General features: G+C 38.3%; 4 protein-coding genes across 6 annotated transcripts; 1 reads left to right on the top strand and 3 right to left on the bottom strand.

Moving 5' to 3' along the window:
* Positions 1–2,323: 2,323 nt before the first annotated feature.
* LOC110414906 (peroxidase 5-like) lies at positions 2,324–3,853 on the bottom strand. Its single transcript, XM_021426304.2, has 2 exons — positions 3,558–3,853; positions 2,324–3,320 (listed from the first exon to the last, which is right to left on the bottom strand). Exons 1-2 carry the CDS (start codon positions 3,777–3,779, stop codon positions 2,553–2,555), a joined length of 990 nt encoding a protein of 329 aa, XP_021281979.1. The 5' UTR covers positions 3,780–3,853; the 3' UTR covers positions 2,324–2,552.
* Positions 3,854–5,271: 1,418 nt separating this feature from the next.
* On the bottom strand, positions 5,272–8,711 carry ACLA-3 (ATP-citrate lyase A-3). The gene is made up of 13 exons (XM_021426303.2): positions 8,551–8,711; positions 8,319–8,434; positions 7,883–8,059; positions 7,632–7,793; positions 7,442–7,522; positions 7,186–7,237; positions 6,818–6,932; positions 6,634–6,715; positions 6,438–6,533; positions 6,184–6,285; positions 5,967–6,083; positions 5,756–5,872; positions 5,272–5,620 (listed from the first exon to the last, which is right to left on the bottom strand). Exons 2-13 carry the CDS (start codon positions 8,415–8,417, stop codon positions 5,549–5,551), a joined length of 1,272 nt encoding a protein of 423 aa, XP_021281978.1. The 5' UTR covers positions 8,418–8,434; positions 8,551–8,711; the 3' UTR covers positions 5,272–5,548.
* Positions 8,712–11,879: 3,168 nt separating this feature from the next.
* LOC110415256 (FACT complex subunit SPT16-like) lies at positions 11,880–16,155 on the top strand. 2 transcript variants are annotated; one of them, XM_021426851.1, is made up of 2 exons: positions 11,880–12,245; positions 12,722–16,155. In XM_021426851.1, the coding sequence occupies exon 2, from the start codon at positions 12,729–12,731 to the stop codon at positions 15,924–15,926; it is 3,198 nt and encodes a 1,065-aa protein (XP_021282526.1). In that variant the 5' UTR covers positions 11,880–12,245; positions 12,722–12,728; the 3' UTR covers positions 15,927–16,155. The 2 variants fall into 2 exon arrangements, with proteins under 2 accessions (XP_021282526.1, XP_021282525.1); XM_021426850.1 differs by having other exon boundaries at positions 12,717–16,155.
* Positions 16,156–17,790: 1,635 nt separating this feature from the next.
* LOC110415221 (FACT complex subunit SPT16-like) lies at positions 17,791–22,239 on the bottom strand. Of its 2 annotated transcripts, none has more exons than XM_021426800.2 (4): positions 21,958–22,239; positions 21,743–21,865; positions 21,582–21,638; positions 17,791–21,387 (listed from the first exon to the last, which is right to left on the bottom strand). In XM_021426800.2, exon 4 carries the CDS (start codon positions 21,253–21,255, stop codon positions 18,040–18,042), a length of 3,216 nt encoding a protein of 1,071 aa, XP_021282475.1. In that variant the 5' UTR covers positions 21,256–21,387; positions 21,582–21,638; positions 21,743–21,865; positions 21,958–22,239; the 3' UTR covers positions 17,791–18,039. The 2 variants fall into 2 exon arrangements, with proteins under 2 accessions (XP_021282475.1, XP_021282474.1); XM_021426799.2 differs by having other exon boundaries at positions 17,791–21,325.
* Between the last annotated feature and the right edge of the window lie 290 nt (positions 22,240–22,529).

Here is a 22,529-nt window from a genome sequence, read left to right as displayed (position 1 = left end):
AGGACCACCAGAACAAGGATAGAGATCAACAGCATCTTTGCAACTCTCTCCATTATGAGACCGTTCTCAACACCTTAGCAACCGCAGCTCTCTCACTCACTGCTTGTAATTGGTTAGGATGGGAGAAACCTGGCCATCCCTGGCCATCTTTATATAGTACCCAAGTTTCAGTTGAAGTACTAATGCATGCCTACCATTTCTTACTCCGCATAAAGAGGGTAGTTTTTCATTGGAAATTACGTTGTGGTAACTAAATGATACAGCTAATTAAGGCATTTAAGTCAATGCTGCTATTTTGCACCCAAGGTTCAATTGGAACTGAAACGAATTAAATAAGCCCACACGACCCAACAGTAAATCCTATCAACCAGCATCTTTTTCCTGCTGGAAGATTGTTCTAGCTACTGCTAATTCTAAAAGGTTTAAAAGCTTACAATATCCACTGTGTATCAAAGATGCCACTAGTCTTATGCTGCCAAGTGGTTCAATTCGACAATAAAAGGGCAGTGAGGCAGTCCAAGTTAGAAATGTTTGCTACCATCTGATAGAATTGGAGTAGGCTAATGCTTGGGGCATAGCTGTCTTTTTAACCCATCGAGTCCCTTAATTTGTTCTGATCATGATCACCAATTCACCACCCTGGATAGCATTTAAGGTGGATTTATGGTCCTGTTGTTGAATTTATTATGTCCTCACCTAACAAGACATTACTAGGCCTGCTAAGCCTTAAAATCTTTGAACACTGTCATATGTTTCTTTTCTGTAAAGGCATTTCCTGTTTATTGCGTCCTCTCTTGCTTTGTGATCCTTTTTCCTCTAACAGACTTGAGCATGAGCTAGTTCTTGGAAGTGTATATTCATTATTTTCTGCATATATATATATATATATATATATATAACACTCAAAGAGGTCACGAAAGTTTCAGAAATGCATTTTACTCTTAAGAAGGTTGATCTGTAGTTCATCAATAGAGTGGTTGATGTCAGTTACTGTATAATTTCTGTGGTAATATAACCCAACTTCACTTTTGAATATTTAGCTAAAGTATTGAAAGTCTACTAGTTAAATTTCTGGTACAGGGCCTGATCTTCCAGCCTGTACAAATTGTCAAATAGCCACACCTAACTTAGTTTTTAACTTTATACTACGTTGCAAGGCTGCTGCTATTTTTGTTTTCTCAGCCAGTGAAGTGTTTTCATTGATTAGCTGCTTAAAGCAGTAAGAGTATAGTAATCCCTCTGGGATACAACCAGGGTGCAACTAGAGTGCGTGTAGGCAATACCAGTAAAACAAAGACAAATAAATGGTACGAAGCAAACCACTATTCTAGGCTAAGCATTACAATATCAGAAACATGTGAAGTAAAGACATGCATAAAGAAGTATAAATTGCTAACAAAAGCTACCACCATGCTTTAAACAGAGACTCCCAATCAATTCCATGTTTAACAAGCTTGTTCCCAAACGAGTGTTTAGGCACTATTTGGCGTTTGTACACCTCTTGTACACCTCCGGCTGATCTTCACTGCTTTGCAGTATATTAATAAAATCTCACATTTTGTCTAAAAACGAGTTCCCCTCACACAAGAGTATGTTGGAATACCACTCTTCCGAGGGCCACCCTAAGCATGTCTATCTCATTAAGAATATGTCAGATATTCCAGGGTCTATGGTTCACCTTCTCCACCCAAGTAAGTGCCACAATAGAATCAATGGCCACAACAAGCTGGTGATTACCTGCATAGGCCGAAGTAGCGTACATTCAACAGAGCCTGTTTGATGGCTATTATCTCTGCCTATTTAGAGTCCTGTATGCCTAGAGGACCAAAAATTATACCTGTCACATATTCCTCTGAGTTTCGAAGAACACCCTCGCAGCTCGCAGGTCCTGGTTACTTTTGGCCGAGCCATCAACATTGACTTTGAACTCACCATTTTTTGGAGGGTGCCAGTTGATATTAACACGCCTATGCAGAGGAGCACGTTTCATGTTCACGTTCCAAGGCTCCGACCACCAACCATATTCATTCAGTAAGTCCATTCCATCACAAGCCCGAGTCCAAAGCTGCTGCTATTAGCATGAAATTTTCTCTTCTGCTTCTCTTTTTTCTTTTTTGTTTTTTCTCCGCATCTGCATGCCGGGTTGGTTCTGGTAGGTCTACTAATTTGCCAAACTTTTGCACACCTTTTGGAGACTTGAGACGGCCTTTATGTGGTAAGAGAAAACCATTCCTCGAAACAGGCTCGAATGATTGTGATCAACCTATCAGTTTCTAATTTCTTTTGACTTTACACAATCAATCAGAGTATCAAACTGTTGAACTTGACAAACCATTAGTTTATTCCATTTCTTCTATGCATGACAGAATTTCCACATCAAAGACTTACAAATTTACACTTTGAAAGAATAAAGAAGACTTTCAAACAGTTTTACACTTGACAGAATGAAACATGTAATCCTGAAAAGATTCAAAAAAGAAAAAAAAAAACTGCAATAATTTAGACAACTCCAGAGCCACTCCACCTTAATAAGCCACACAGACAATTTTAATTTAGTTCACAACCCTGCAATTCTTCCTGATCTCACCCTTTGACCCTGTGAGCACATCAATATAGCCCATCTTCACCATTGCTGCAGCAAACTTCTTGGCCCACGCTTTTCCATGCCTAGCATTCTCCCTTACTATTTTTGCCGTTGCACGACTGCTTAGAAGAGTTTGATCAGATGTTAACAAGCCATGGCGGTTCTTCAAAACTTCATAGTACTTGTTGTCTAGCCTGTGGGGTGAAAGAACATCGAGTGGCACGGTAGGGTCACGGCTGGATCCAGGTGCGGGGCACCTCTTCCTCAGTTGCCTAGCGAATTCAGGATCCAAGGAAGGGTCTTGTAGGTGAGTTGCGTTGAAAGAGTATAAACGATTAGAGAAAGAAGAACAGTGTGAGACGCCAATGGAATGTGCCCCAGAAAGTGTGACCATTTCATCAAGGTTAAGGCCCTTTCGAGCAAAGTTATCTTCAAGTTGCTTGGCGTTGAAGATAGGTGGGGGGAGGTTCCCGAAGCCCTCATCTCGCAGTGAAACTCTTCCATCCCGACGTCCTGAAGGCACTGCATATTTAATACCACCAACTTTGTAGGCACTGTCACGAGCAGCAAATGCAAGGATATCTGCACATGAGACTGTCCGAGGACATTGTGCTTCAATTTCAGCCTTAGCCTGATCAATCACTTCGAAGCCTCTCAAGCTTGGATTGTTAGCAGGATGCTCCTTCTCTGATGGTCTGCCTGGTGTTGAATCCAAAAGGACCGAAGCATCACAGCCCTGGAAAGAGATATAATAGTAAAAAATTATGATTGATCACGACATAAATACAAAGAGTAATACTTTTTAAATCTAATAAACATTTAATTTTCTAAACTAAGTTTGGTCCCGCTCCCATATTGGTCTTATGAACCGAAGGTCGCGAGTTCTAGCCTTGCCCTGACCATTTTTTATATAGACCCTCATTTAAGTTGAAAATGGAAAGGATCAACAATGAGCATAAATATATATACATACCCTCACGAAACAATCATGGAAATGCATCCTGATGAGGGCAGCAGCCATGCCAGGGTTCCGGGACACAGCCTTGTCCACAGCTTTTCTCACGGCAGCCTCTGCAGAAGGACAGCTTGATTGATAGAACCCAACCTTAAGCGTTGCTGATGAAAATGAAATCGTCAAGAACATAGCAAGAAAGAAAGTGGTGAAGCAGAGGCAAGAGGAGTTTAAGGTCTGCATTTTTTCACTAGACAGAGTCAATGGAGATGGAGAGAAAAGTTTGATGATGGTTTTGCCTATATAGATGGAGATAAAGCTGAAGATGGCGTGTTGGGTTTGCCTTGTATAATCCCAAAACGTGCGTGCATGGCTGCACGCAGGCTGTAGCAAGACCTTGCAGATGCCTGCTTTGGAGTTAGGCCCCGCATGACCATCGGTTTCAACTTTATCTGTTCTGTATTGGGTTTAGGTACGTTAAATTCAAAAGTGTCAACTGGGATTAAAAACAACATGATAATTATGCTCAACTTTGCAACTTTATCACTTCAAATCCTTGCTTTCTGCTGTTTGGTTTCAAATATCAGCAGCATCTGTTTGGTATCGGACAGAGACAATATATGCTACAAGACAAACAAAATAATTGTGGATGGAACAAGGAAGCAGCAAAACAAGCAAAGCAACTTTGGTTAAGTGTTCATGTTTATCCAATAAAATCGATAAAATATATTAAAATTTTAATTTTAGATCATATTTATGTGTATGAATTCATTAATTTTCAAAATAAACATTTTATCTCAAATAAAATTTTTTATTGAATACATAAATTATGTTATCAATCAAATTTTAATATTTTTATTAGTTTGATGATGTGATAATTTTTTTAAAATAATTTTATCTTTCATTAATTTTAAAAATTATCATTATATAAATCATAATTTTTCATTTTTAATTTTTTTTCCTTGTTAAAAAAAATATCTCATATTGTTTACCGACAGATCACTCCGCGGCTGACGTTGATAGACGCTTTCTAAGGAAGCATCAGGGAGTCAAGTGCACCCCAAGCCAAGGGAGCATTGTTGAGTGCTCCTCAAAGGAATTCGTGTCGAATCTGACATTTTACTACAAAATTCAATCTCGAGATGGCTGATTGAGTGCTATCAACTGGCTTGAGAGAAAGAAACAAAGTGACAAAAAGAAGAGAACATTTTAAACATTTCATGTTCAAGTATTAATATTGTTTATACATTAAAAGTAAAAAATTTATTTTAAAAATTAATAGATTCATGTATAATTATGATTAAAAGTTAAAAATATTAATATATTTTACTTTAAAATTTACCAACAAAATCAATATTTGATCTTAATTTTCATAAAAATTTTAAAAAAATGAAAAAAAATATTAATATACTTTCTCCGCACGCAGAGCCATGCACGGTACGTAATTTTTTTCTTTTCTATTTTCCGGTAAAAAAGGATGTCATCAAATGAGTCAAAGAATCAAAAAGCGGAGGCGCACGCAAAGTGGAAAGAGTGTTACAGAGGTGGGGAAGGAGGGGCAGGGCAAGCACATCAGACGGGACCCACCAATCTGCAATCATAAGCCCAATAAGCCGAAGCACCGGAACGTGAGATATCTTGTCAGGAAGCTACAACTACAACACATCCTTTGTAAAGGACAATGTGATGAATCCAATGTCCTTCAAATTTCAATGGAGAAATTTCTACAAACAAATAAAAAAAGAGAGAATGGAATTGCATTTCCCATTTTGATCCAATAATTCTTCCAACAGATGAGAAGAAGCACAACCCTTAAAAACACTTCTCTCTCAAAAAGACCAGAGTACCAACAAACACATAAAAGGATTGCTGAAAGACCAAAAGTTTCATGCTTATTGCACACTACTTTCAAAAATTTTCAATAATGGAAAAGTCTACAACAGCACGGTCCAGCTTATGCCTCCTTCAAGGAAGATTACCAAATTGTATCGGCACAAAATTGAATACCATGTCTATGCTTCTGACATAATGCAATCTATTGCCTCCTTGCATATGCCAGTCATTGTGGCCTCAGGCCCATAAACCTGTAACAGGAAAGAGTAACCTTGTCAAGTGGTTACAACATTTGTTTCATCAAAGCACAACATGAATAATCAGTATTGCTTCACTATATCAAATATTATGGAACCATTTTGCAAAAGCACACTGCCATCCCATACCTCAAGGGGTACTCCTAGTTCCTCTCCAAGTGTACGCATCCTTGCCAAACCAGTCTGATAGTTTGGACCACCTCTTCGAACATAGATGTGCATTCTTGCTGCTTTTAACTTGGCTTCCTGAGTGAGAGGGCGGATAAAGGATCAGACTGCAATATTATAGGCAAAATTCAACCGTTTAACTACAGTTTAATTGACTTCGGCTAAAATATACCTTTTCTCTCAATGCTCGAATAATTCCATTGAAAGTAGCAGCAACATCAGTGAAGTTAGCAATGCCACCTCCGATGAGAAGGGCTCTCTTACGACCATCAGGGTTTGCAGTGGCACACTGCAACATGCTAAATGAATAAATGGCTCCAGAACAGCTCTAATTTGATGGAAATTGCTTATTTTGTATTAGAAAGCTTAAACCAGTCATAGTTTCTTACATCAACAACAACTCTTGCATATTGCAAGACCTCCTCCTCATTTGGAGCTCCACTATACTCGGCATAGTTGCCCAGTTCCGATGCATAACCTAAATCTCCAACCTGGTTAAAAAAACAGAAATAAGTCCAAAGAATAGCATCAAATGATACTAAACCTGCTTATTATCAGTATTAAATCATTTTACAGACAAACTTGAGACAAAGATAACGTCAATGGAAAGTAAAACGTAAAACACAGTGATCAGATCACTTACAGTATCAGCATATATGACACTAGCACCACCTCCGGCAACCATTGTCCAGATACGCCCTTTTGGATTCAAGACAGTGAATTTCAGAGATGCGCTCGTCTGCAACGTTAAGTAAAGATTGTGATTAAAAAAAAGGTCCTTCAACCATGTGGAGACAAATTCTACACTGAAACATGAGCTATAACAAGCATGGAGATACCTTTTCGTCCAAGGCATGAATAAATCCTTCTGTAGGGCTCATGACTCTTCCAAAAGGCAGAGGGAAGTTTATGTCACCCCACCTGAAAGCATAAAATTGTTTTTGATGTAAAAACACTCCTTCTGAGTTATATTTAAGCAGAGGAGATATACAGCTATTGAACTTCCCCTGAAAAGAAACTTACTTCTTGAAGTTCTTAAATGCAGCAGTGTCATCCAGCTCTCCCCTCATATCCAGCGGGTATGGTTCCCCATTCACCAGCGTAAATGGATTCATCTCCAGAAAGCTGAAGTCAAGATCTGCAGCCAACAGAAAAGATCAGCATAGATACTAACACAAGGTACGCTTAAAGAACTATAAATAATTGACAAAAGCAAAGAATACTGTAAAAATAGAAACCTCTGTCTCATATAAAAGAGATGATGAATTCAAAGATCATAGTGACAGTTATTTAACATGTTTGTGATTTAGCAATCTGGCATTTAAGATATTTCTTAGAATCAGGTGAATGAAACAAGGAGCCTCGAATCTGAAACCATGAATAGTAAGTACCCTGAAAGACAGAGAAGACACCTATGATGAAGTCACCAATCTTCCCTCGAACCTACATGATGCATTCAAAGAATGAGCACCAGCTAGATAAATATAACGCAATGTAGCAAAAAAGATTAAAACCAGTAATAGATATAATATGTTGCAAGTTACAATCACCAAACATAGATCTGAAAGATAGAAGAATAAACTCTAAACAGATGGCGCTAAACTTTAGAAGGAAATAAAAAACTTGGAAAATACTAATGAAACCCACTTCCAAAGGGAGTGTAGCTATCAATGGCGCACATGTCTCCAGGGTCATAGGTTTCTCAGTTGGGAGGAAAATGGTCTTAACCTGCAGAAACCACAGATGAAATACATGTCACCTTTTTAAGTGATCACATATTCAACAAATGATGAAAGAATGGAATCAGAAGAAACAACAAAAACAATGGGCAACAAACCTTATCCCAATTCTCTTCAATTTCAATACCTCCACATTCTGAAAAGCTAATGGTTGAACCAAGCCTCTCAGAGACTATAGAAAGGTAATACTCTTGTTCGTGGGGAACGAAAGGTTCAACAATGAATGTGGTTATAGGAGCTTTACACCCACCCATTTCAACCTAACAAAAGGAAAAAAAAAACTAAAGGATTCAAGTCATGAATGAGTAAAATGGTGAGAAACACTTGAAGGTAAGATTGGTATGTGAACCTCAACGCCAAGGCGTGCGTTGACGAATTCAGCAACTTGAGCAAGATCCAAATTTAATGCAACCAAGCCACTCTTTCCACGCTTCCCAAACAACATATCGGGCTTCACAACCAATCTGGTGGATGAAAGCCAGGGTTCATTGTTGGTCAAGTCAGTGAAATCAGTTAATTCTGTCACCTAAAATCAAACAGCAGAGTGTTCAGAATCCGATTCAGTCCCTCGAATTTTCCAACGATTCCTTCCGACATGCAAATAATTGAAATAGTTAAAGCGAAGCGTATTAAAATAATCCTAGCAATGTTCGAACAGTGATTTCGATATATACATAGACATATCAGCTGGTGAGCAAGAATCGGTAAAAGGATGATGAAAACAGAGTAGGAAGAGAAGGACATGGAAACTTCCGCACAGAAGAAGGATCGAAGGAAAAAAAAACCTGAGCAGAGCAGATCTGGAGATGGATGTTGGCGAGGCGTTTGAGGTGCTCTTTCAGAAGCCTCTTGGAATCGTACTCCCTGATCTTCTTGCGAGCCATTTTCGATCCTCGAATATCTGCAACAAGGAACAGAACGAAACAGGAGCAAGCTCAGTGTGGCGAGAATCAGCAGTGTAATTATAAGAAAAAGAGAGGAATCGGTTCGCTTGGAGTAGAAGAAGAGTAGGCTCACCAAACACCTAACACCAAACAGACAGAGCTACTCAATGACAGAAATGAGAGAGAGGAAGAGGCGGAGACAAGGGGGGTTGGTTCGTTGGGGGATGAAATCATCCGAGATGTCGTCCGTTTGGATTTCGGAGCCGGTGCGCCCTAACACTCCCCATCTATCTGCCCATTTAATTCCAAATTTGTCCCCGTCACCTAACAACGTAAAATCCACATTAATTCTTACACTATTATTATTATTATTATTATTATTTATACGAATTTTTACATAAATTTTAAGACAAAAATATTTATTTCCTAGTAAACAAATTGAGCTTAATTCAGACTTTATTATTTTAATGTTATTACAAATTTGAGAGAAAAAGGTATTTCTAACAAGGAGATAATATACCAAATACAGAAACATATTTGTGGAGTTGAAATTATCAATAAATAAATAGTATTAATCTAAAATTGTAAGCAAGGAAGGGTAGTTTAGGGAAGGAAAGGTAGTTGAGGTGACCGAGGGAAGAGCGTTGTCAGCATGTGCGGTGCATGACAAAAGGATAAATTTGACAAATATATTTATTAAAATAAATGTCTGTCTGTCTTTTGCTCTTCGTTCTTCAATCTTCTTCTATGTGTAAGTTCATCTTCATTTGTCATTATGAATCTCTCTTCAGTAAAGGTTTCTGTGGATTGAGTCTACTTGATGTCTCCAAAATTTAAATACAAATTTAAAGTTCCAATTTCGGCCTGATTTAATCTAATCATTTATGTTAAATTTATTATATTTTAAAATTAAAACTATAATATCTCTAGCTCAAATCAAGTAGACCACAAACCTAACAAATCATGTCAACTTCTATTCTCATCATTTAATTCATAAATAACTTGATTTATATGAATTAAAAATACGTAAAATACTCTAACTCTTTTAAATTTTGAACAAGTTCATTAGTATTGAAAATATTCTTAAATTTTTTTTAAGAGATACATAAGTCTAACAGTTAATTAATTATTAATATTTTTGTTAATTTGATGATATGATAATATTTTTAAAATAATTTTACTTTTTATTAATTTTAAAAATTATCACTATATAAATATTATTTTTTATTTTTTTCTCTTATATTCAAAAAAAAAATTCTATCTACTAATTAATAATGTCGCAAATTGATCTAGTTAAGGAGCACTAGATTAGACCAGATGACTGACATTCCTCAATAGATCACCATCAAATCTAGCATTCCATGATCAAATTCAATCGTAAGGTGGTTGGTCGGTGTAAGGGAGTGTCGTTAATCGACTTGAAAAAAAAATAATTAAAAAAGAAAGAAGACATTTTAGATATTTCACATTTAGGTGTTATTATTGCTCACACTTTTAGAGTAGAATGTTTATTTTGAAAACTAATAAATTTAAACGAAATTATGATCAAAATTCACAAAAGTCAAAATATTTTACCCTAAAAAAATACTTTTAATAAAATCATTCTCGATTTGACTATCCAATATAGAGTTTTTCTCGACAAATTTAATTTGAAATCATATTTTAGATATCATTAAGCAATATAGTATTACAGTGTACATGTATGTTATAAATGTAGTAGTCATTGTGCCATGTGCATGTACTCTTTTGCACCTTATGAATATTCTTGTCGGGCATGCTTAAGTATACATATCTTATGCATGTAGACCATGTCGTATCTCGCGGGTTATCTTGCTATAATGAGCCAAGTACATAATATAAACTCTCTAATAATAAAAATGTATACTCTGATTATCGAATAAGACTGTGTTTTTAACATATTACTTATTATTATAAGAATAAACTTCACTTGTATCATTTGTCCTTTTAATTAGATATTTATATCAAACTCTCGAGATATTTTTTCTTTCTCAATTAACACTTCAGAAATAATTTTTATTCTCAGAAAATGTCAAACTGATAATTTTTGTTTAATAATTTTGTTCTCAGAAAATGTCAAACCGACTTAATTGTAAGGCGTTTGGTTGGTGTAAGTAAGTATCACTAGTGACTTGAGAAAAACAACTAGTTAAAAAAGAAAAAAAAATTTAAATATTTCACGTCTAAGTATTATTGTCGTTTACACTTTTTGAACAGAATGTTCATTTTAAAAATTAATAAACTCACGCGAAATTATGATCAAAATTCAAAAAAGTCAAAGTATTTTACCTAAAAAAATACTTCTAATGAAATCATTTTCGATTTAACTATCCAATATAAAGTTTTTCTCAACAAATTTAATTTGAAATCATAATTTAGATATCATTAAGCAATATAGTATTACAGTGTACGTGTATGTAATGAATGTAGTAGTCATTGTACCATGTGCATGTACTCTTTTGCACCTTATGAATATACTTGTGGAACATAACTAAGTATACATATCTTATGCATGTAGACCATGTCGTATCTCGCGGATTATCTAGCTAAAATGAGGCAAGTACATAATATAGTCCTATACTGGACTCTCTAATAATAAAAAAGTATACTTTGATTATCCAATAAGACTATTTTTTAATAATTACTTATTATTATAAGAATAAATTTCTCTTGTATCTTTTGTCCTTTTAATTAGATATTTATATTAAACTCTCAGCATATTTTTTCTTCCTCAATTAACACCTTAAAAATAATTTTGGTTCTCAGAAAATGTCAAACCGATAATTTTGTTTAATAAAATTACATAGTTTTTTAAATTTTTAATGAATGAAACTTAACCTTATATTATTATGGAATAAAGATAATACTAGTACTAGTTAGTACTAAAAAACAATCTTCCCTTAAACTTGGGGACAAAAGCCAATCCTGAGGCGTATATATTAACACAGTAAGCCTCCTTCCCGCCACATTTGATGTGTCAGAATCTAGTTCCCGCCCATTTCCTGTAATCACAAACAGCAGTTTCAGCAACTGTACGACGAAACGACAACGTCTAGCTTAAGCGAACCCCTAACGGCGCCGTTTGGATGAGAACGGTATTCCCCTCATTAAGTCCCGCCTAGACCATGGTTTATATAAAAGAAATGAAATTCCGGTTATCCCCAGCAAGTGCGAAACGCTATTTGTCAAAAGTACCCCCCAGTAATGGCCCTAATGACTTACGTTGCAGCCGCTATTATGGGGGAATTTTGCGCCATCAATTGTCCTTCCCGTCAAACAAAGAAGCATTATCGGATCCACGTCAACAATGACAATTTCGTAACTTCGACGCAGAAAGGTAGTGGCATCTATCGTAAAATTTTTGAACCTTCAGGCCCCAATTTGTAGTCGATCGACCTATATAAGGTAAGCAGCCTCGAGGCTTCTCCTAATCGAAAAATAAACAGCACTCCCTCTCTTTTCTCCCTTCTCCCCTTCCATTTTTCCACTCATTTTTATTCCCAGATTTTCCTTTTATTTAATCTTCGATTTGCGAAATCGAAAGGAAAATTCCCCCAAAATTTCCTCTTTGTTCTTCGCCGCTCAATCTTAGCTTCTGTTAGCTTTCGTAAGACCTTTTGTTTATTTTTTTAAACGGCAACAGGTTTTCGACTCTGATATTTCTGCTGCTCTCTTCGAAACCCTAACCCTAGTTTCGCATTCCCCTAGTTAGTGCGAGGCCGCCGCAGAGGCGAGAAGACTAATTCGCCTCCGAAGCTTGGGGGTTCTCCGTCTGAAAAATTGCAGGAGATTGTCTGCAGAGTTGGAGATGTGAGTTTTCTCATTATGTTCCTTCCATCTTTAGCGGGTTTTTTCAAGTATTTGGCACGGTTTGAAACCCTAATTTGGCTTTGAATATGAGTTTCATATGATGGCTAGTTCAAGTGCTTGACAGATTCGGAATGATGTCTTGGAGATGTAAACCTAGGTTTTACGTGTTTTCTAGTATTAGTTTGTGGAACTCAAGCTTAATCCAACTTAAAATAGGTGGTTTTTAATCTGAGTTTGTTGAATGCTTATTTATGAAGAGTGAAAAATGTTGCTGTATTGCACTTGTTTCTTTGATTTAAGTAGTTTCTGAAGTGTTTTAAGGTTCCTATAATGCTAGCCAAGCCCTAAATTTAAGTTTTAGGAAATTGGTCTTGAACTGTTAGGTAGACATTTCCCTCCTTTTTGCGGTTACATCTTATTCCTTTATCATCTTTAATTATTGGTTAATACTAACCCCACTTAATTGTGCAGAATAGCTGCTAAATGGCTGATCATCGGAACGCAAATGGCCAGCCTCCAAATGGGACAGCTACTGGATCAGGAAGTATTTACTCTATCAATCTGGAAAACTTCAGCAAACGTTTGAAGGCGTTGTATTCACATTGGAATGAACACAAATCTGAGCTCTGGGGTTCTTCTGATGTCCTTGCAGTAGCAACACCACCACCTTCAGAAGATCTGCGTTACCTGAAATCATCAGCTCTAAACATTTGGTTGTTGGGTTATGAGTTTCCAGAGACAATAATGGTTTTCACAAAGAAGCAGGTTCATTTCTTGTGTAGCCAGAAGAAGGCTTCTCTGCTTGAAGTTGTGAAGAAATCTGCTAAGGAGGCTGTAGGGGTAGATGTTGTGATGCATGTTAAGGCAAAGAGTGATGATGGAACTGCATTGATGGATGCTATATTTCGGTCCATCCGAGCACAATACAAGGGAGTTGAAAATGATGCTCCTGTTTTTGGTTACATTGCACGAGAGGCTCTTGAAGGGAAGCTTTTGGAGACATGGGCTGAAAAACTAAAAAGTGCAACATTTCAGCTTACGGATGTAACCAATGGGTTGTCTGACCTGTTTGCTGTGAAGGATAAAGAAGAGCTTATGAATGTAAAGAAAGCTGCTTACTTAAGTTACAATGTGATGAACAATGTTGTGGTTCCAAAGCTTGAGAATGTGATTGATGAGGAAAAGAAAATCACCCATGCTACCTTGATGGATGAAACAGAGAAAGCCATAGTGAATCCACAGCTGGCCAAAGTAAAGCTCAAACCAGAGAATGTTGATATTTGTTACCCTCCCATATTTCAAAGTGGGGGTGAGTTTGATCTCAGACCTAGTGCTGCAAGTAATGAACAGAATCTGTACTATGATTCGGCCAGTGTTATCTTATGTGCAGTTGGAGCTCGCTACAGCAGTTATTGCTCAAATATTGCTAGGACTTTCTTGATTGATGCCAGTCCACTTCAGAGCAAGGCCTATGAGGTTCTTCTTAAGGCCCATGAAGCTGCAATTGGAATGTTGAAATCTGGGCGCAAAATTAGTGCTGTATATCTAGCAGCACTTTCAGTTGTTGAGAAGGATGCTCCTGACTTGATTCCGAATCTTACCAAATCTGCTGGGACAGGAATTGGTCTTGAGTTTCGTGAGTCAGGGCTTAATCTCAATGCGAAGAATGATCGTGTGGTGAAAGCAGGAATGGTTTTCAATGTGTCACTTGGTTTTCAGAACTTGCAGTGTGAGAGTAATAAGTCAAAGAACAGGAATTTTTCTCTGTTGCTTGCTGATACAGTTATTGTTGGTGAACAAAATGAGGAAGTGGTGACTGGAAAAAGTTCCAAGGCTGTCAAGGATGTGGCTTACTCATTCAATGAGGATGAGGAAGAAGAGGAAAATTCAGTGAAGGCTGAAACTAATGGCTCTGACACCTTCATGTCTAAGACAGTGCTCAGGTCAGATAATCATGAGATCTCTAAGGAGGAGTTAAGGAGGCAGCACCAAGCAGAACTTGCTCGTCAGAAGAATGAAGAAACAGCTAGGCGGCTTGCTGGTGGAAGTGGGACTGGAGATAATCGATCAGTTGCAAAGACTTCAGCTGATTTGATTGCTTATAAGAATGTCAATGACTTGCCCTCTCCGAGAGATTTTATGATTCAAATTGACCAAAAGAATGAGGCTGTACTCTTGCCAATATATGGTAGTATGGTCCCTTTCCATGTGGCTACTGTGAGGACAGTTTCCAGCCAGCAGGATACCAATCGAAATTGCTTTATCCGGATTATATTTAATGTTCCAGGGACCCCTTTTAGTCCCCATGATTCAAACTCTTTAAAGAATCAAGGGGCAATATATCTAAAGGAAGTCTCATTTCGCTCCAAGGATCCAAGGCACATAAGTGAAGTGGTACAGCAGATTAAAACACTTCGTCGGCATGTTGTGGCCAGGGAGTCTGAGAAAGCGGAGAGGGCAACCTTGGTTACTCAGGAGAAACTCCAACTTGCAGGGAACAGGTTCAAGCCAATAAGGTTGTTTGACCTTTGGATTCGTCCTCCTTTTGGTGGTCGTGGGAGAAAGATTCCTGGAACACTTGAAGTTCATGTTAATGGTTTTCGATATTCTACTTCTAGAGCTGACGAGCGTGTGGACATTATGTTCGGAAACATAAAGCACGCATTCTTCCAGCCTGCAGAGAAAGAGATGATCACTCTCCTTCACTTTCACCTGCACAATCACATAATGGTGGGAAACAAAAAAACTAAGGATGTGCAATTTTATGTTGAGGTTATGGATGTTGTCCAGACATTGGGAGGGGGAAAGAGGTCTGCCTATGATCCAGATGAGATTGAAGAAGAGCAAAGGGAGAGGGATAGGAAGAATAAGATCAACATGGACTTTCAGAGTTTTGTGAATCGGGTGAATGATCTGTGGGGGCAGCCTCAGTTTAATGGCCTAGATCTTGAGTTTGATCAGCCTCTTAGGGAACTTGGCTTCCATGGGGTCCCTTACAAAGCCTCAGCTTTTATTGTGCCGACTTCAAGCTGTCTGGTTGAGCTGGTAGAGACTCCTTTCCTTGTGGTTACCTTAAGTGAGATTGAGATTGTGAACCTTGAGAGAGTTGGCCTTGGGCAGAAAAACTTTGACATGACCATTGTGTTTAAGGACTTCAAGCGAGATGTACTTAGGATTGACTCCATTCCTTCAACCTCACTTGATGGTATCAAGGAGTGGCTTGACACTACAGACCTGAAGTATTATGAGAGCAGGCTGAATCTGAATTGGCGGCAGATTTTGAAGACAATTACTGATGATCCGCAGAGCTTCATAGAAAATGGGGGTTGGGAATTTTTGAACTTGGAAGCTAGTGATTCAGATTCTGAGAACTCAGAGGATTCAGATCAGGGTTATGAGCCATCTGATATAGAGCCTGAATCTGAGTCAGAGGATGATGACTCTGATAGCGAGTCACTGGTTGAATCTGAGGACGAAGAGGAGGAAGATTCTGAGGAAGACTCAGAAGAAGAGAAGGGAAAGACATGGGAGGAGTTGGAGAGGGAAGCAAGCAATGCAGACAGGGAGAAAGGGCATGAATCGGATAGTGAAGAGGATAGGAGGAGAAGGAAAATGAAGACTTTTGGGAAATCACGAGCTCCTCCTAGTAGTGCTATTCGCAAACGTTCCAAGCTACGATAGATGTGATAGTTTTTTTTTTTTTTTCACATGGTCAGTTTATTTTTAATGTTAAACATGATTTTAGTAGCAGCTGGTGCTTTAGAAGAATATAGTTTTCTAACATAGCTCTGAACTGTATTAGGATCTTGTTCCTTTGTCTTAATCGGTTAGGCACTAAGTTGGATTGTCTGGAGGCAAGATTTTGGTTGTAAATTGGTGGCATCAGTTCAATGGAAGTAAAAGTTTATTATTTCGTCTGTTTATGTTCCTCTGTTGGATTTTTGCTCTGTTTTTCAAGTTTATGGGACTGGATTTATGAATCAGTGTGCCGTATTACTTGTTCTAAGAAGTGCTTCACATCTTGGGATGCTTTGTTTCGGCTTTAGAGTGTGTGTGTGGTTGCCACTTAACAGTTATTTGAATGTCAAAAAAATGAGGTTTTCTTTTTCTTTTTTTTTTATTAACTTCATCTATACATTTACCATGTTTTGGATGAGATGACCAATGGTTTAGACAGTTCTACTCCTTTTCAGATTGTTGTTAATCTTCAGCAGCTAGAGCATATCACAGTGCAACTTTACTGGTTTCACTTCTTCAGCCAGCTCCAGAAACATTTGATCTCTTTGATGACATTATTTTGATGGCCAAGGGAGGATAGTGTATCATTGTCTGTGTGATAATCTTCCAGAATTTTTTGAGGATTGTGGGTTTAGGTGTCCTGAAAGGAAAGTGGTCGCGGACTTCATCCAGGAGGTAGGTGTCTGCTGTTTCTAGCCATTGCCTTCACATGCTCTAATTTAATCAGGTTTAAGAACTTCATTAATTTGATTGTTGATCTTGCTGGTTACATCTAAAAAGGATCAAGCAAGTAGTGGCACTACACTGAATTACCGTATAGTATTTTTCAGTGGGTACGTTTACTAGGAAATTCAAAGAATCCAGTCCGAGAAAGAAGCTTGATGAGGACCTATCGGTGCCATATTATAAATCACCATAGCCACATGAATGCCCTGTCCTTTAGCCAATATTCCATTCTGAGTGGGAATTGCTTAGAGCTTGCATGTCTAAAGAAATTCTTGTGTTTACGTTTTCAAAACAAGTCAGGCTGCATCCTTTCATAGTTATCCCCCGTTCCTCATTTTCTCTTTGAATGAAGTGGATATCACTTGGTGCTTTTTTTAGATTCAGCATAGTTTTCAACATTAGCTTTACCTTGGCCTTGAGTTTTGTCAAGTGTAAGTACATCCTTCTTTGTCTTTTACTTGTTATCGCCTTGAGAGTGATTGGATGTATAACATGCTTGTTCACCTAATTAAATGCATATTCAGCTCCTGGCTGCATCTTCTTGTGCCATTATTTCGCATGAAAAAGCTTTCTTGGATGCGAGGAAGAGAAGATTCCTGCGATGGTGCACTCGAGGAAGAAAAGGGTAGGGATTCTCCCACTAATATCAAAGTGAAGAAGCAAAGGTTGGCTTCTTTTCCTTTATTTTGTGCTGTTCTTTAGCTTGGCATGCTTCCAAAATTCTTTTGGTGATAAATGTTTCCAAATTTTGCAAATTAGTCATTTGTCATGACCGGGATGATTGCATTACGGTTGTTTGTAGTTGAGGGAAGGAAGAAAGAGAGATATTATTCAGTAGCCTTTAAAACTTAATGTTTTAAGCAAGCAAATTAGAACTGTTTCTGATATGCTGAAATACTGATATGGTGAAAAGCATCTACCGGCTGGCATAAAAAATTTAGTGAGTGGATGCTGGTCAGTCTGTTTTCACCTTGTCCCACGACGAGGCAGTCAGGTTGCTTATGCATTAGCGAATAACCTAATGACTTTTGCCTAATACCTTTTGTCTGGTTGCTAAATTCATAAAACTATGAAGATGGAATGAAAAGGAGAGCCAAGTGAGATGCATCTATGATTACATGTAAAACCTCCATAATTTTTATCTCAACTATTTTACATTTTAAGAGTTCATAAGAAGTTGACTGAACACACGTACAGAAGATAGAAAGCAATAACTAAAAACCTGGATTAAAGTATGCTACAACCAAACTTAAAAGCAACTACTAGCATTCAATATGACTACCATCTTTTACTAGGTTGCTGATACTTCCACATGGTTTTCAAAAGGATGTCACCTCAATTTGGCCCTCTTCGAAAGGCTGCCACCGGGATTTCTCTTATCAGGTATCCGACCCTTACCAAAAGCTTTCATCTTTCTCCTCTTCCTTTCTTCCTCACTGTCAGAATCATCTCCTTTCTCTCTGTCTGCATAGCTTGCTTCCCTCTCCAACTCTTCCCATGTCTTTCCTTCATCTTCTTCTGAGTCTTCATCTGAGTCTTCTTCCTCATCATCTTCAGATTCAACCAATGATTCACTGTCATCATCCTCATCATCTGATCCTGAGTCAGACTGCACATCTGAAGGCTCATACCCTTGGTCAGACTCTTCTGAGTTCTCAGACTCAGAATCGCTGACTTCCATGTTTAAAAATTCCCATCCACCATCTTCAATGAATTTTTCTGGATCATCAGTAATAGTTTTCAGTATAGGGCGCCAGTTCAAATTTAGTCTGCTCTCATAATACTTGAGGTCAGTGGTATTAAGCCACTCTTTGATGCCATCTAGTGATGTGGAAGGAATTGAGTCAATCCGAAGGACATCCCGCTTGAAGTCCTTGAATACAATAGTCATATCAAAATTCTTTTGCCCAAGACCAACTCTTTCAAGGTTAACTATCTCGATCTCACTTAGGGTGATCACCACAAAAGGTGTCTCTATTAGCTCAACCAGGCAGTTTGACGTTGGCACTATGAATGCAGATGCTTTATGGGGAACCCCATGGAAGCCAAGCTCTCTCATGGGCTGATCAAATTCAAGGTCAAGAGCTTTAAATTGGGGCTGCCCCCACAAATCATTAACTCGGTTCACAAAGTTCTGGAAGTCCATGTTAATTTTATTCTTTCGGTCCCGCTCACGTTGCTCTTCCTCAATCTCATCAGGGTCATAGGCAGATCTCTTTCCACCTCCCAATGTCTGAACTATATCCATCACCTCAATATAAAATTGCACATCCTTGGTTTTCTTATTACCAACCATGATGTGATTATGCAAATGAAAGTGCACAAGAGTAATCATTTCCCGCTCTGCTGGCTGGAAGAAGGCATGCTTGATGTTTCCAAACATTACATCAACACGTTCATCAGGCCTTGAAGTAGAATACCTAAATCCGTTCGTGTGAGATTCTAGTGAACCTGTCAGCTTTCTACCACGACCACCAAAAGGGGGACGAATCCATAGATCGTGCAACTTAATTGGCTTGAACTTGGCTGACGCAAGCTGCAGCCTCTCTTGACTAACTAAGGTAGCCCTCTCAGCCCTTTCGGACTCTCTTGAATTAACTTGCCGGCGGAGTGTTTTAATCTGCTGTACAACTTCAATGATATGCCTTGAGTCCTTGGAGCGGAATGAAACCTCTTTCAAGTATATTGATCCTTGAAACTTGAGAGAATTTGCATCGTGCGGACTGAAAGGAGTGCCAGGTACATTAAATATTATCCTGATGTAGCTAGTACGGTTACTGTCCTGTTGGCTGGACACACTCTTCACTGTAGCCACATGAAAAGGGACCATGCTTCCATAAATTGGTAAGAGGATAGCTTCATTCTTCTGGTCGACCTGAATCATTAAATCCCTAGGAGAGGGCAGATCATTAACATTTTTATATGCAATTAAATCACCAACAGTCTTCACTGCACCACGATTATCTGCTGCCACAGCACCCCCACCGGCAAGTCGCCTTGCAGTTTCTTCATTCTTCTGGCGAGCAAGTTCAGCCTGATGCTGCCTACGTAGCTCCTCTTTAGACATTTCATGGTTGTCTGACCTGAGTGTTGTCTTGGAGAATAAGGTCTCATTACCATTATCATCAGCTTTAACCTTTAACTTCTCTTCTTCTTCATCATCTTCATTGAATGAGTACGCAACATCTTTGACAGCTTTAGAGCTTTTAGAAGTCAAAATATCTGGTACCTTCTCACCAACAATGACGGTATCTGCAAGCAACACTGAGTATTTCTGAGTCTTGGGGTTCTTCGTCTCTGTTTGCAAGTTCTGAAAACCAAGTGACACATTGAATACCATCCCTGGCTTCAAGACTCGATCATTCTTGGCATTAAGACTAAGCCCTGACTCACGAAACTCAAGTCCTATTCCAGTTCCTGCAGTTTTGGTCAAATTTGCAGCTAATTCAGGAGCATCCTTCTCTACTACTGAGACTGCTGCTTGATAAACAGAGCTCAACTTGTTGCCTGATTTTAAAGCATCAATGGCTGCTTCTTGAGCTTTAAGGAGAACCTCATAAGCCTTGCTTTGTAAGGAATTGGCATCAATCAGAAAAGTTCGAGCAATATTGGAGCAGTAGCTGTTGTATCGAGACCCAAGTGCACATATAATTACACTGGTAGAGTCATAGTAAAGGTTCTCATCATTGCTTGAAGCACTTGGTTTTAGATCAAACTCCCCTCCACTCTGAAAAATAGGAGGGTAACAAATATCAATGTTCTCTGCCTTCAATTTCACCTTAATTCGAGCTGGTTCTAGTATAGTCTTCTCTGTATCATCCATCAGTGCAGAGTGGGAAACCTTCCTCTCCTCATCAATAACCTTCTCAAGTTTGGGCACCACAAATTGCCTCATAACCGATGAAGTCAAGAATGCAGCCTTCTTCACATTTGTAAGCTCAGTTTCATCTTTGACAGCAAACAAGTCTGAGAACCCATTTGTTACATCACTAAGTTCAAATTTTGCATTCTTTAATTTCTCATCCCATGTCTCCAAAAACTTTCCCTCAGGTGTCTCTCTTGATATGTGACCGACAACAGGTACAGCATGATCACCAGAGTTTGTCTGAGAATAGATAGCTCGAAAAATGCTATCCATTAGACCAGTTCCATCATCACCTTTTGCCTTCACATGAATAACAACCTCAACACCGACAGCTTCTCTGGCAGACTTCTTCACAACATCAAGCAAAGAGGCCTTTTTCTGGCTACACAAGAAATGGATCTGTTTCTTCAAGAAAACCATAATGGTTTCTGGGAATTCATAGCCAACCAACCAAATATTTAGCGCTGAGGATTTCAGGTACCTCAGATCCTCAGAAACAGGAGGAGTTGCTATGACAAGAGCACTCGAAGCACCCCACAGATCAGCATTGTGTTTATTCCAATGTGAATATAAAATTTTCAACCGCTTACTGAAGTTATCCAGGTTGATGGCATATGGGTTGGCGGCCGGAGGTGGCTTGCCATTTGCAGGCTTGACATTCCTATTCCGGCTTTCAGCCATGGAGAATTACTCAAATACCAAACTTGAATCCTAGAGAGTTTAGCTTGTTGAGTATGACAATCAGCATAAACTGTGATAAACAACAAATAATTATCAGTTCCCATCTCCTTCTCCATTTGGCAATAGTTCAACCTGAATAGATTTTTCCCAATTAGCAATATGATACATGCACTTAGAAGTAACCAAACATCACTATCTCCATAGTCAAAAGCTTCATCTATGAATCCATTAAACACAAGTCTAAGCCAACTAGTTAAAATCAAATAAAAATGCCAGCTTTAGAGGGTTCTTTTGGGCACTAAATAGAGCAATCCAATAAAACTTACAGTTGCCTGTTTCCCCTTGAGCAGAAGCAGCAGCAGCCTGATACACCCGTATGAATCCTGATGCAACAAATTCCATCATATTAACTTTGAATTCACTTAAAACACCACAATCACAGAACCGAAATTCAAACTCATAATCCTCTCAATGAACCCAAACTCACCTCCACGAGAAAGGCCAAAGCTGCTTTGGTTTAGCAAATCCTCAAACTTTCTGATAAGAAAAACCTAAATTCCGAAACCCATTGATCAGATTTCCAACATAAAGCCGTTGATCCTTGGTTTCACTGTCCACAAAGACCAAAAAGAAACATAAGTTTTTGAAAGGAAGAAGCAGTCACGCACATAGCAATAAGATTGGGAACGTAAAGGCGATTACTTGGAGGCGAACAATCTCCCCACGATACCATCCCAGTGAATCAGGAAGACACCCAAAGCAAAACAGAGGAGAAGGGAAAATTTGATCTGTTTTAGATTTAGATAGATGATCAAGTTGGATCGGATGGGTGGGTTTGAGAGAGAATGGATCAGATTGAAAAGACCATTTTGAGGATAGGAATAGGCATGGAACAGAGTAATAAGAGAAACAGAGAAGGAGAAGATAATGGCAATGGTGAAAGAGATGGAGAAGGAAAGCAACGAAGAATCATATGATATTTGTTGAAAATGGAAAACAGGCTTTATATGTCTCCAGGGTCCGGCTTCCCTTGAGTCACCTCCTCTGCTTTCCTTTTACTTGCTTAGGTCAACACCATTTTTATCCTTAGGTTAAATATTTTCTACCGTGAATTTCACCTCAACCCTTTTTCTTCTCTGATTTTACATGCATTAATTATTTATATACATACCATAATATACATCGTGTGACACATAGGTTCCATGTTTAGAAGAATCGATTTTTATCCGAAAATCTATTAGTAATTGATTTGTTATATATATATATATATATAT

This window comes from Theobroma umbraticum, unplaced genomic scaffold (genome assembly GCF_002168275.2).
Source record: "Theobroma umbraticum cultivar Fairchild unplaced genomic scaffold, ASM216827v3 scaffold_147.0, whole genome shotgun sequence".
Taxonomy (NCBI): domain Eukaryota; kingdom Viridiplantae; phylum Streptophyta; class Magnoliopsida; order Malvales; family Malvaceae; genus Theobroma; species Theobroma umbraticum.
The sequence above is the reverse complement of the archived record's forward strand: the minus strand, read 5'-3'. Positions and strand labels throughout refer to the sequence as shown.

Coding starts and splice junctions, on each gene's coding strand:
- LOC110414906 (XM_021426304.2), bottom strand. CDS start 3,779: ATGCAGACCTTAAACTCCTCTTGCCTCTGCTTCACCACTTTCTTTCTT. Junction 3,321..3,557: donor TCCATGATTGTTTCGTGAGG/GTATGTATATAT, acceptor ATCTCTTTCCAG/GGCTGTGATGCTTCGGTCCT.
- ACLA-3 (XM_021426303.2), bottom strand. CDS start 8,417: ATGGCTCGCAAGAAGATCAGGGAGTACGATTCCAAGAGGCTTCTGAAA. Junction 7,523..7,631: donor TTGAAGAGAATTGGGATAAG/GTTTGTTGCCCA, acceptor TGGTTTCTGCAG/GTTAAGACCATTTTCCTCCC. Junction 6,933..7,185: donor TGTCTTCTCTGTCTTTCAGG/GTACTTACTATT, acceptor TGTTGGCTGCAG/ATCTTGACTTCAGCTTTCTG.
- LOC110415256 (XM_021426851.1), top strand. CDS start 12,729: ATGGCTGATCATCGGAACGCAAATGGCCAGCCTCCAAATGGGACAGCT.
- LOC110415221 (XM_021426800.2), bottom strand. CDS start 21,255: ATGGCTGAAAGCCGGAATAGGAATGTCAAGCCTGCAAATGGCAAGCCA.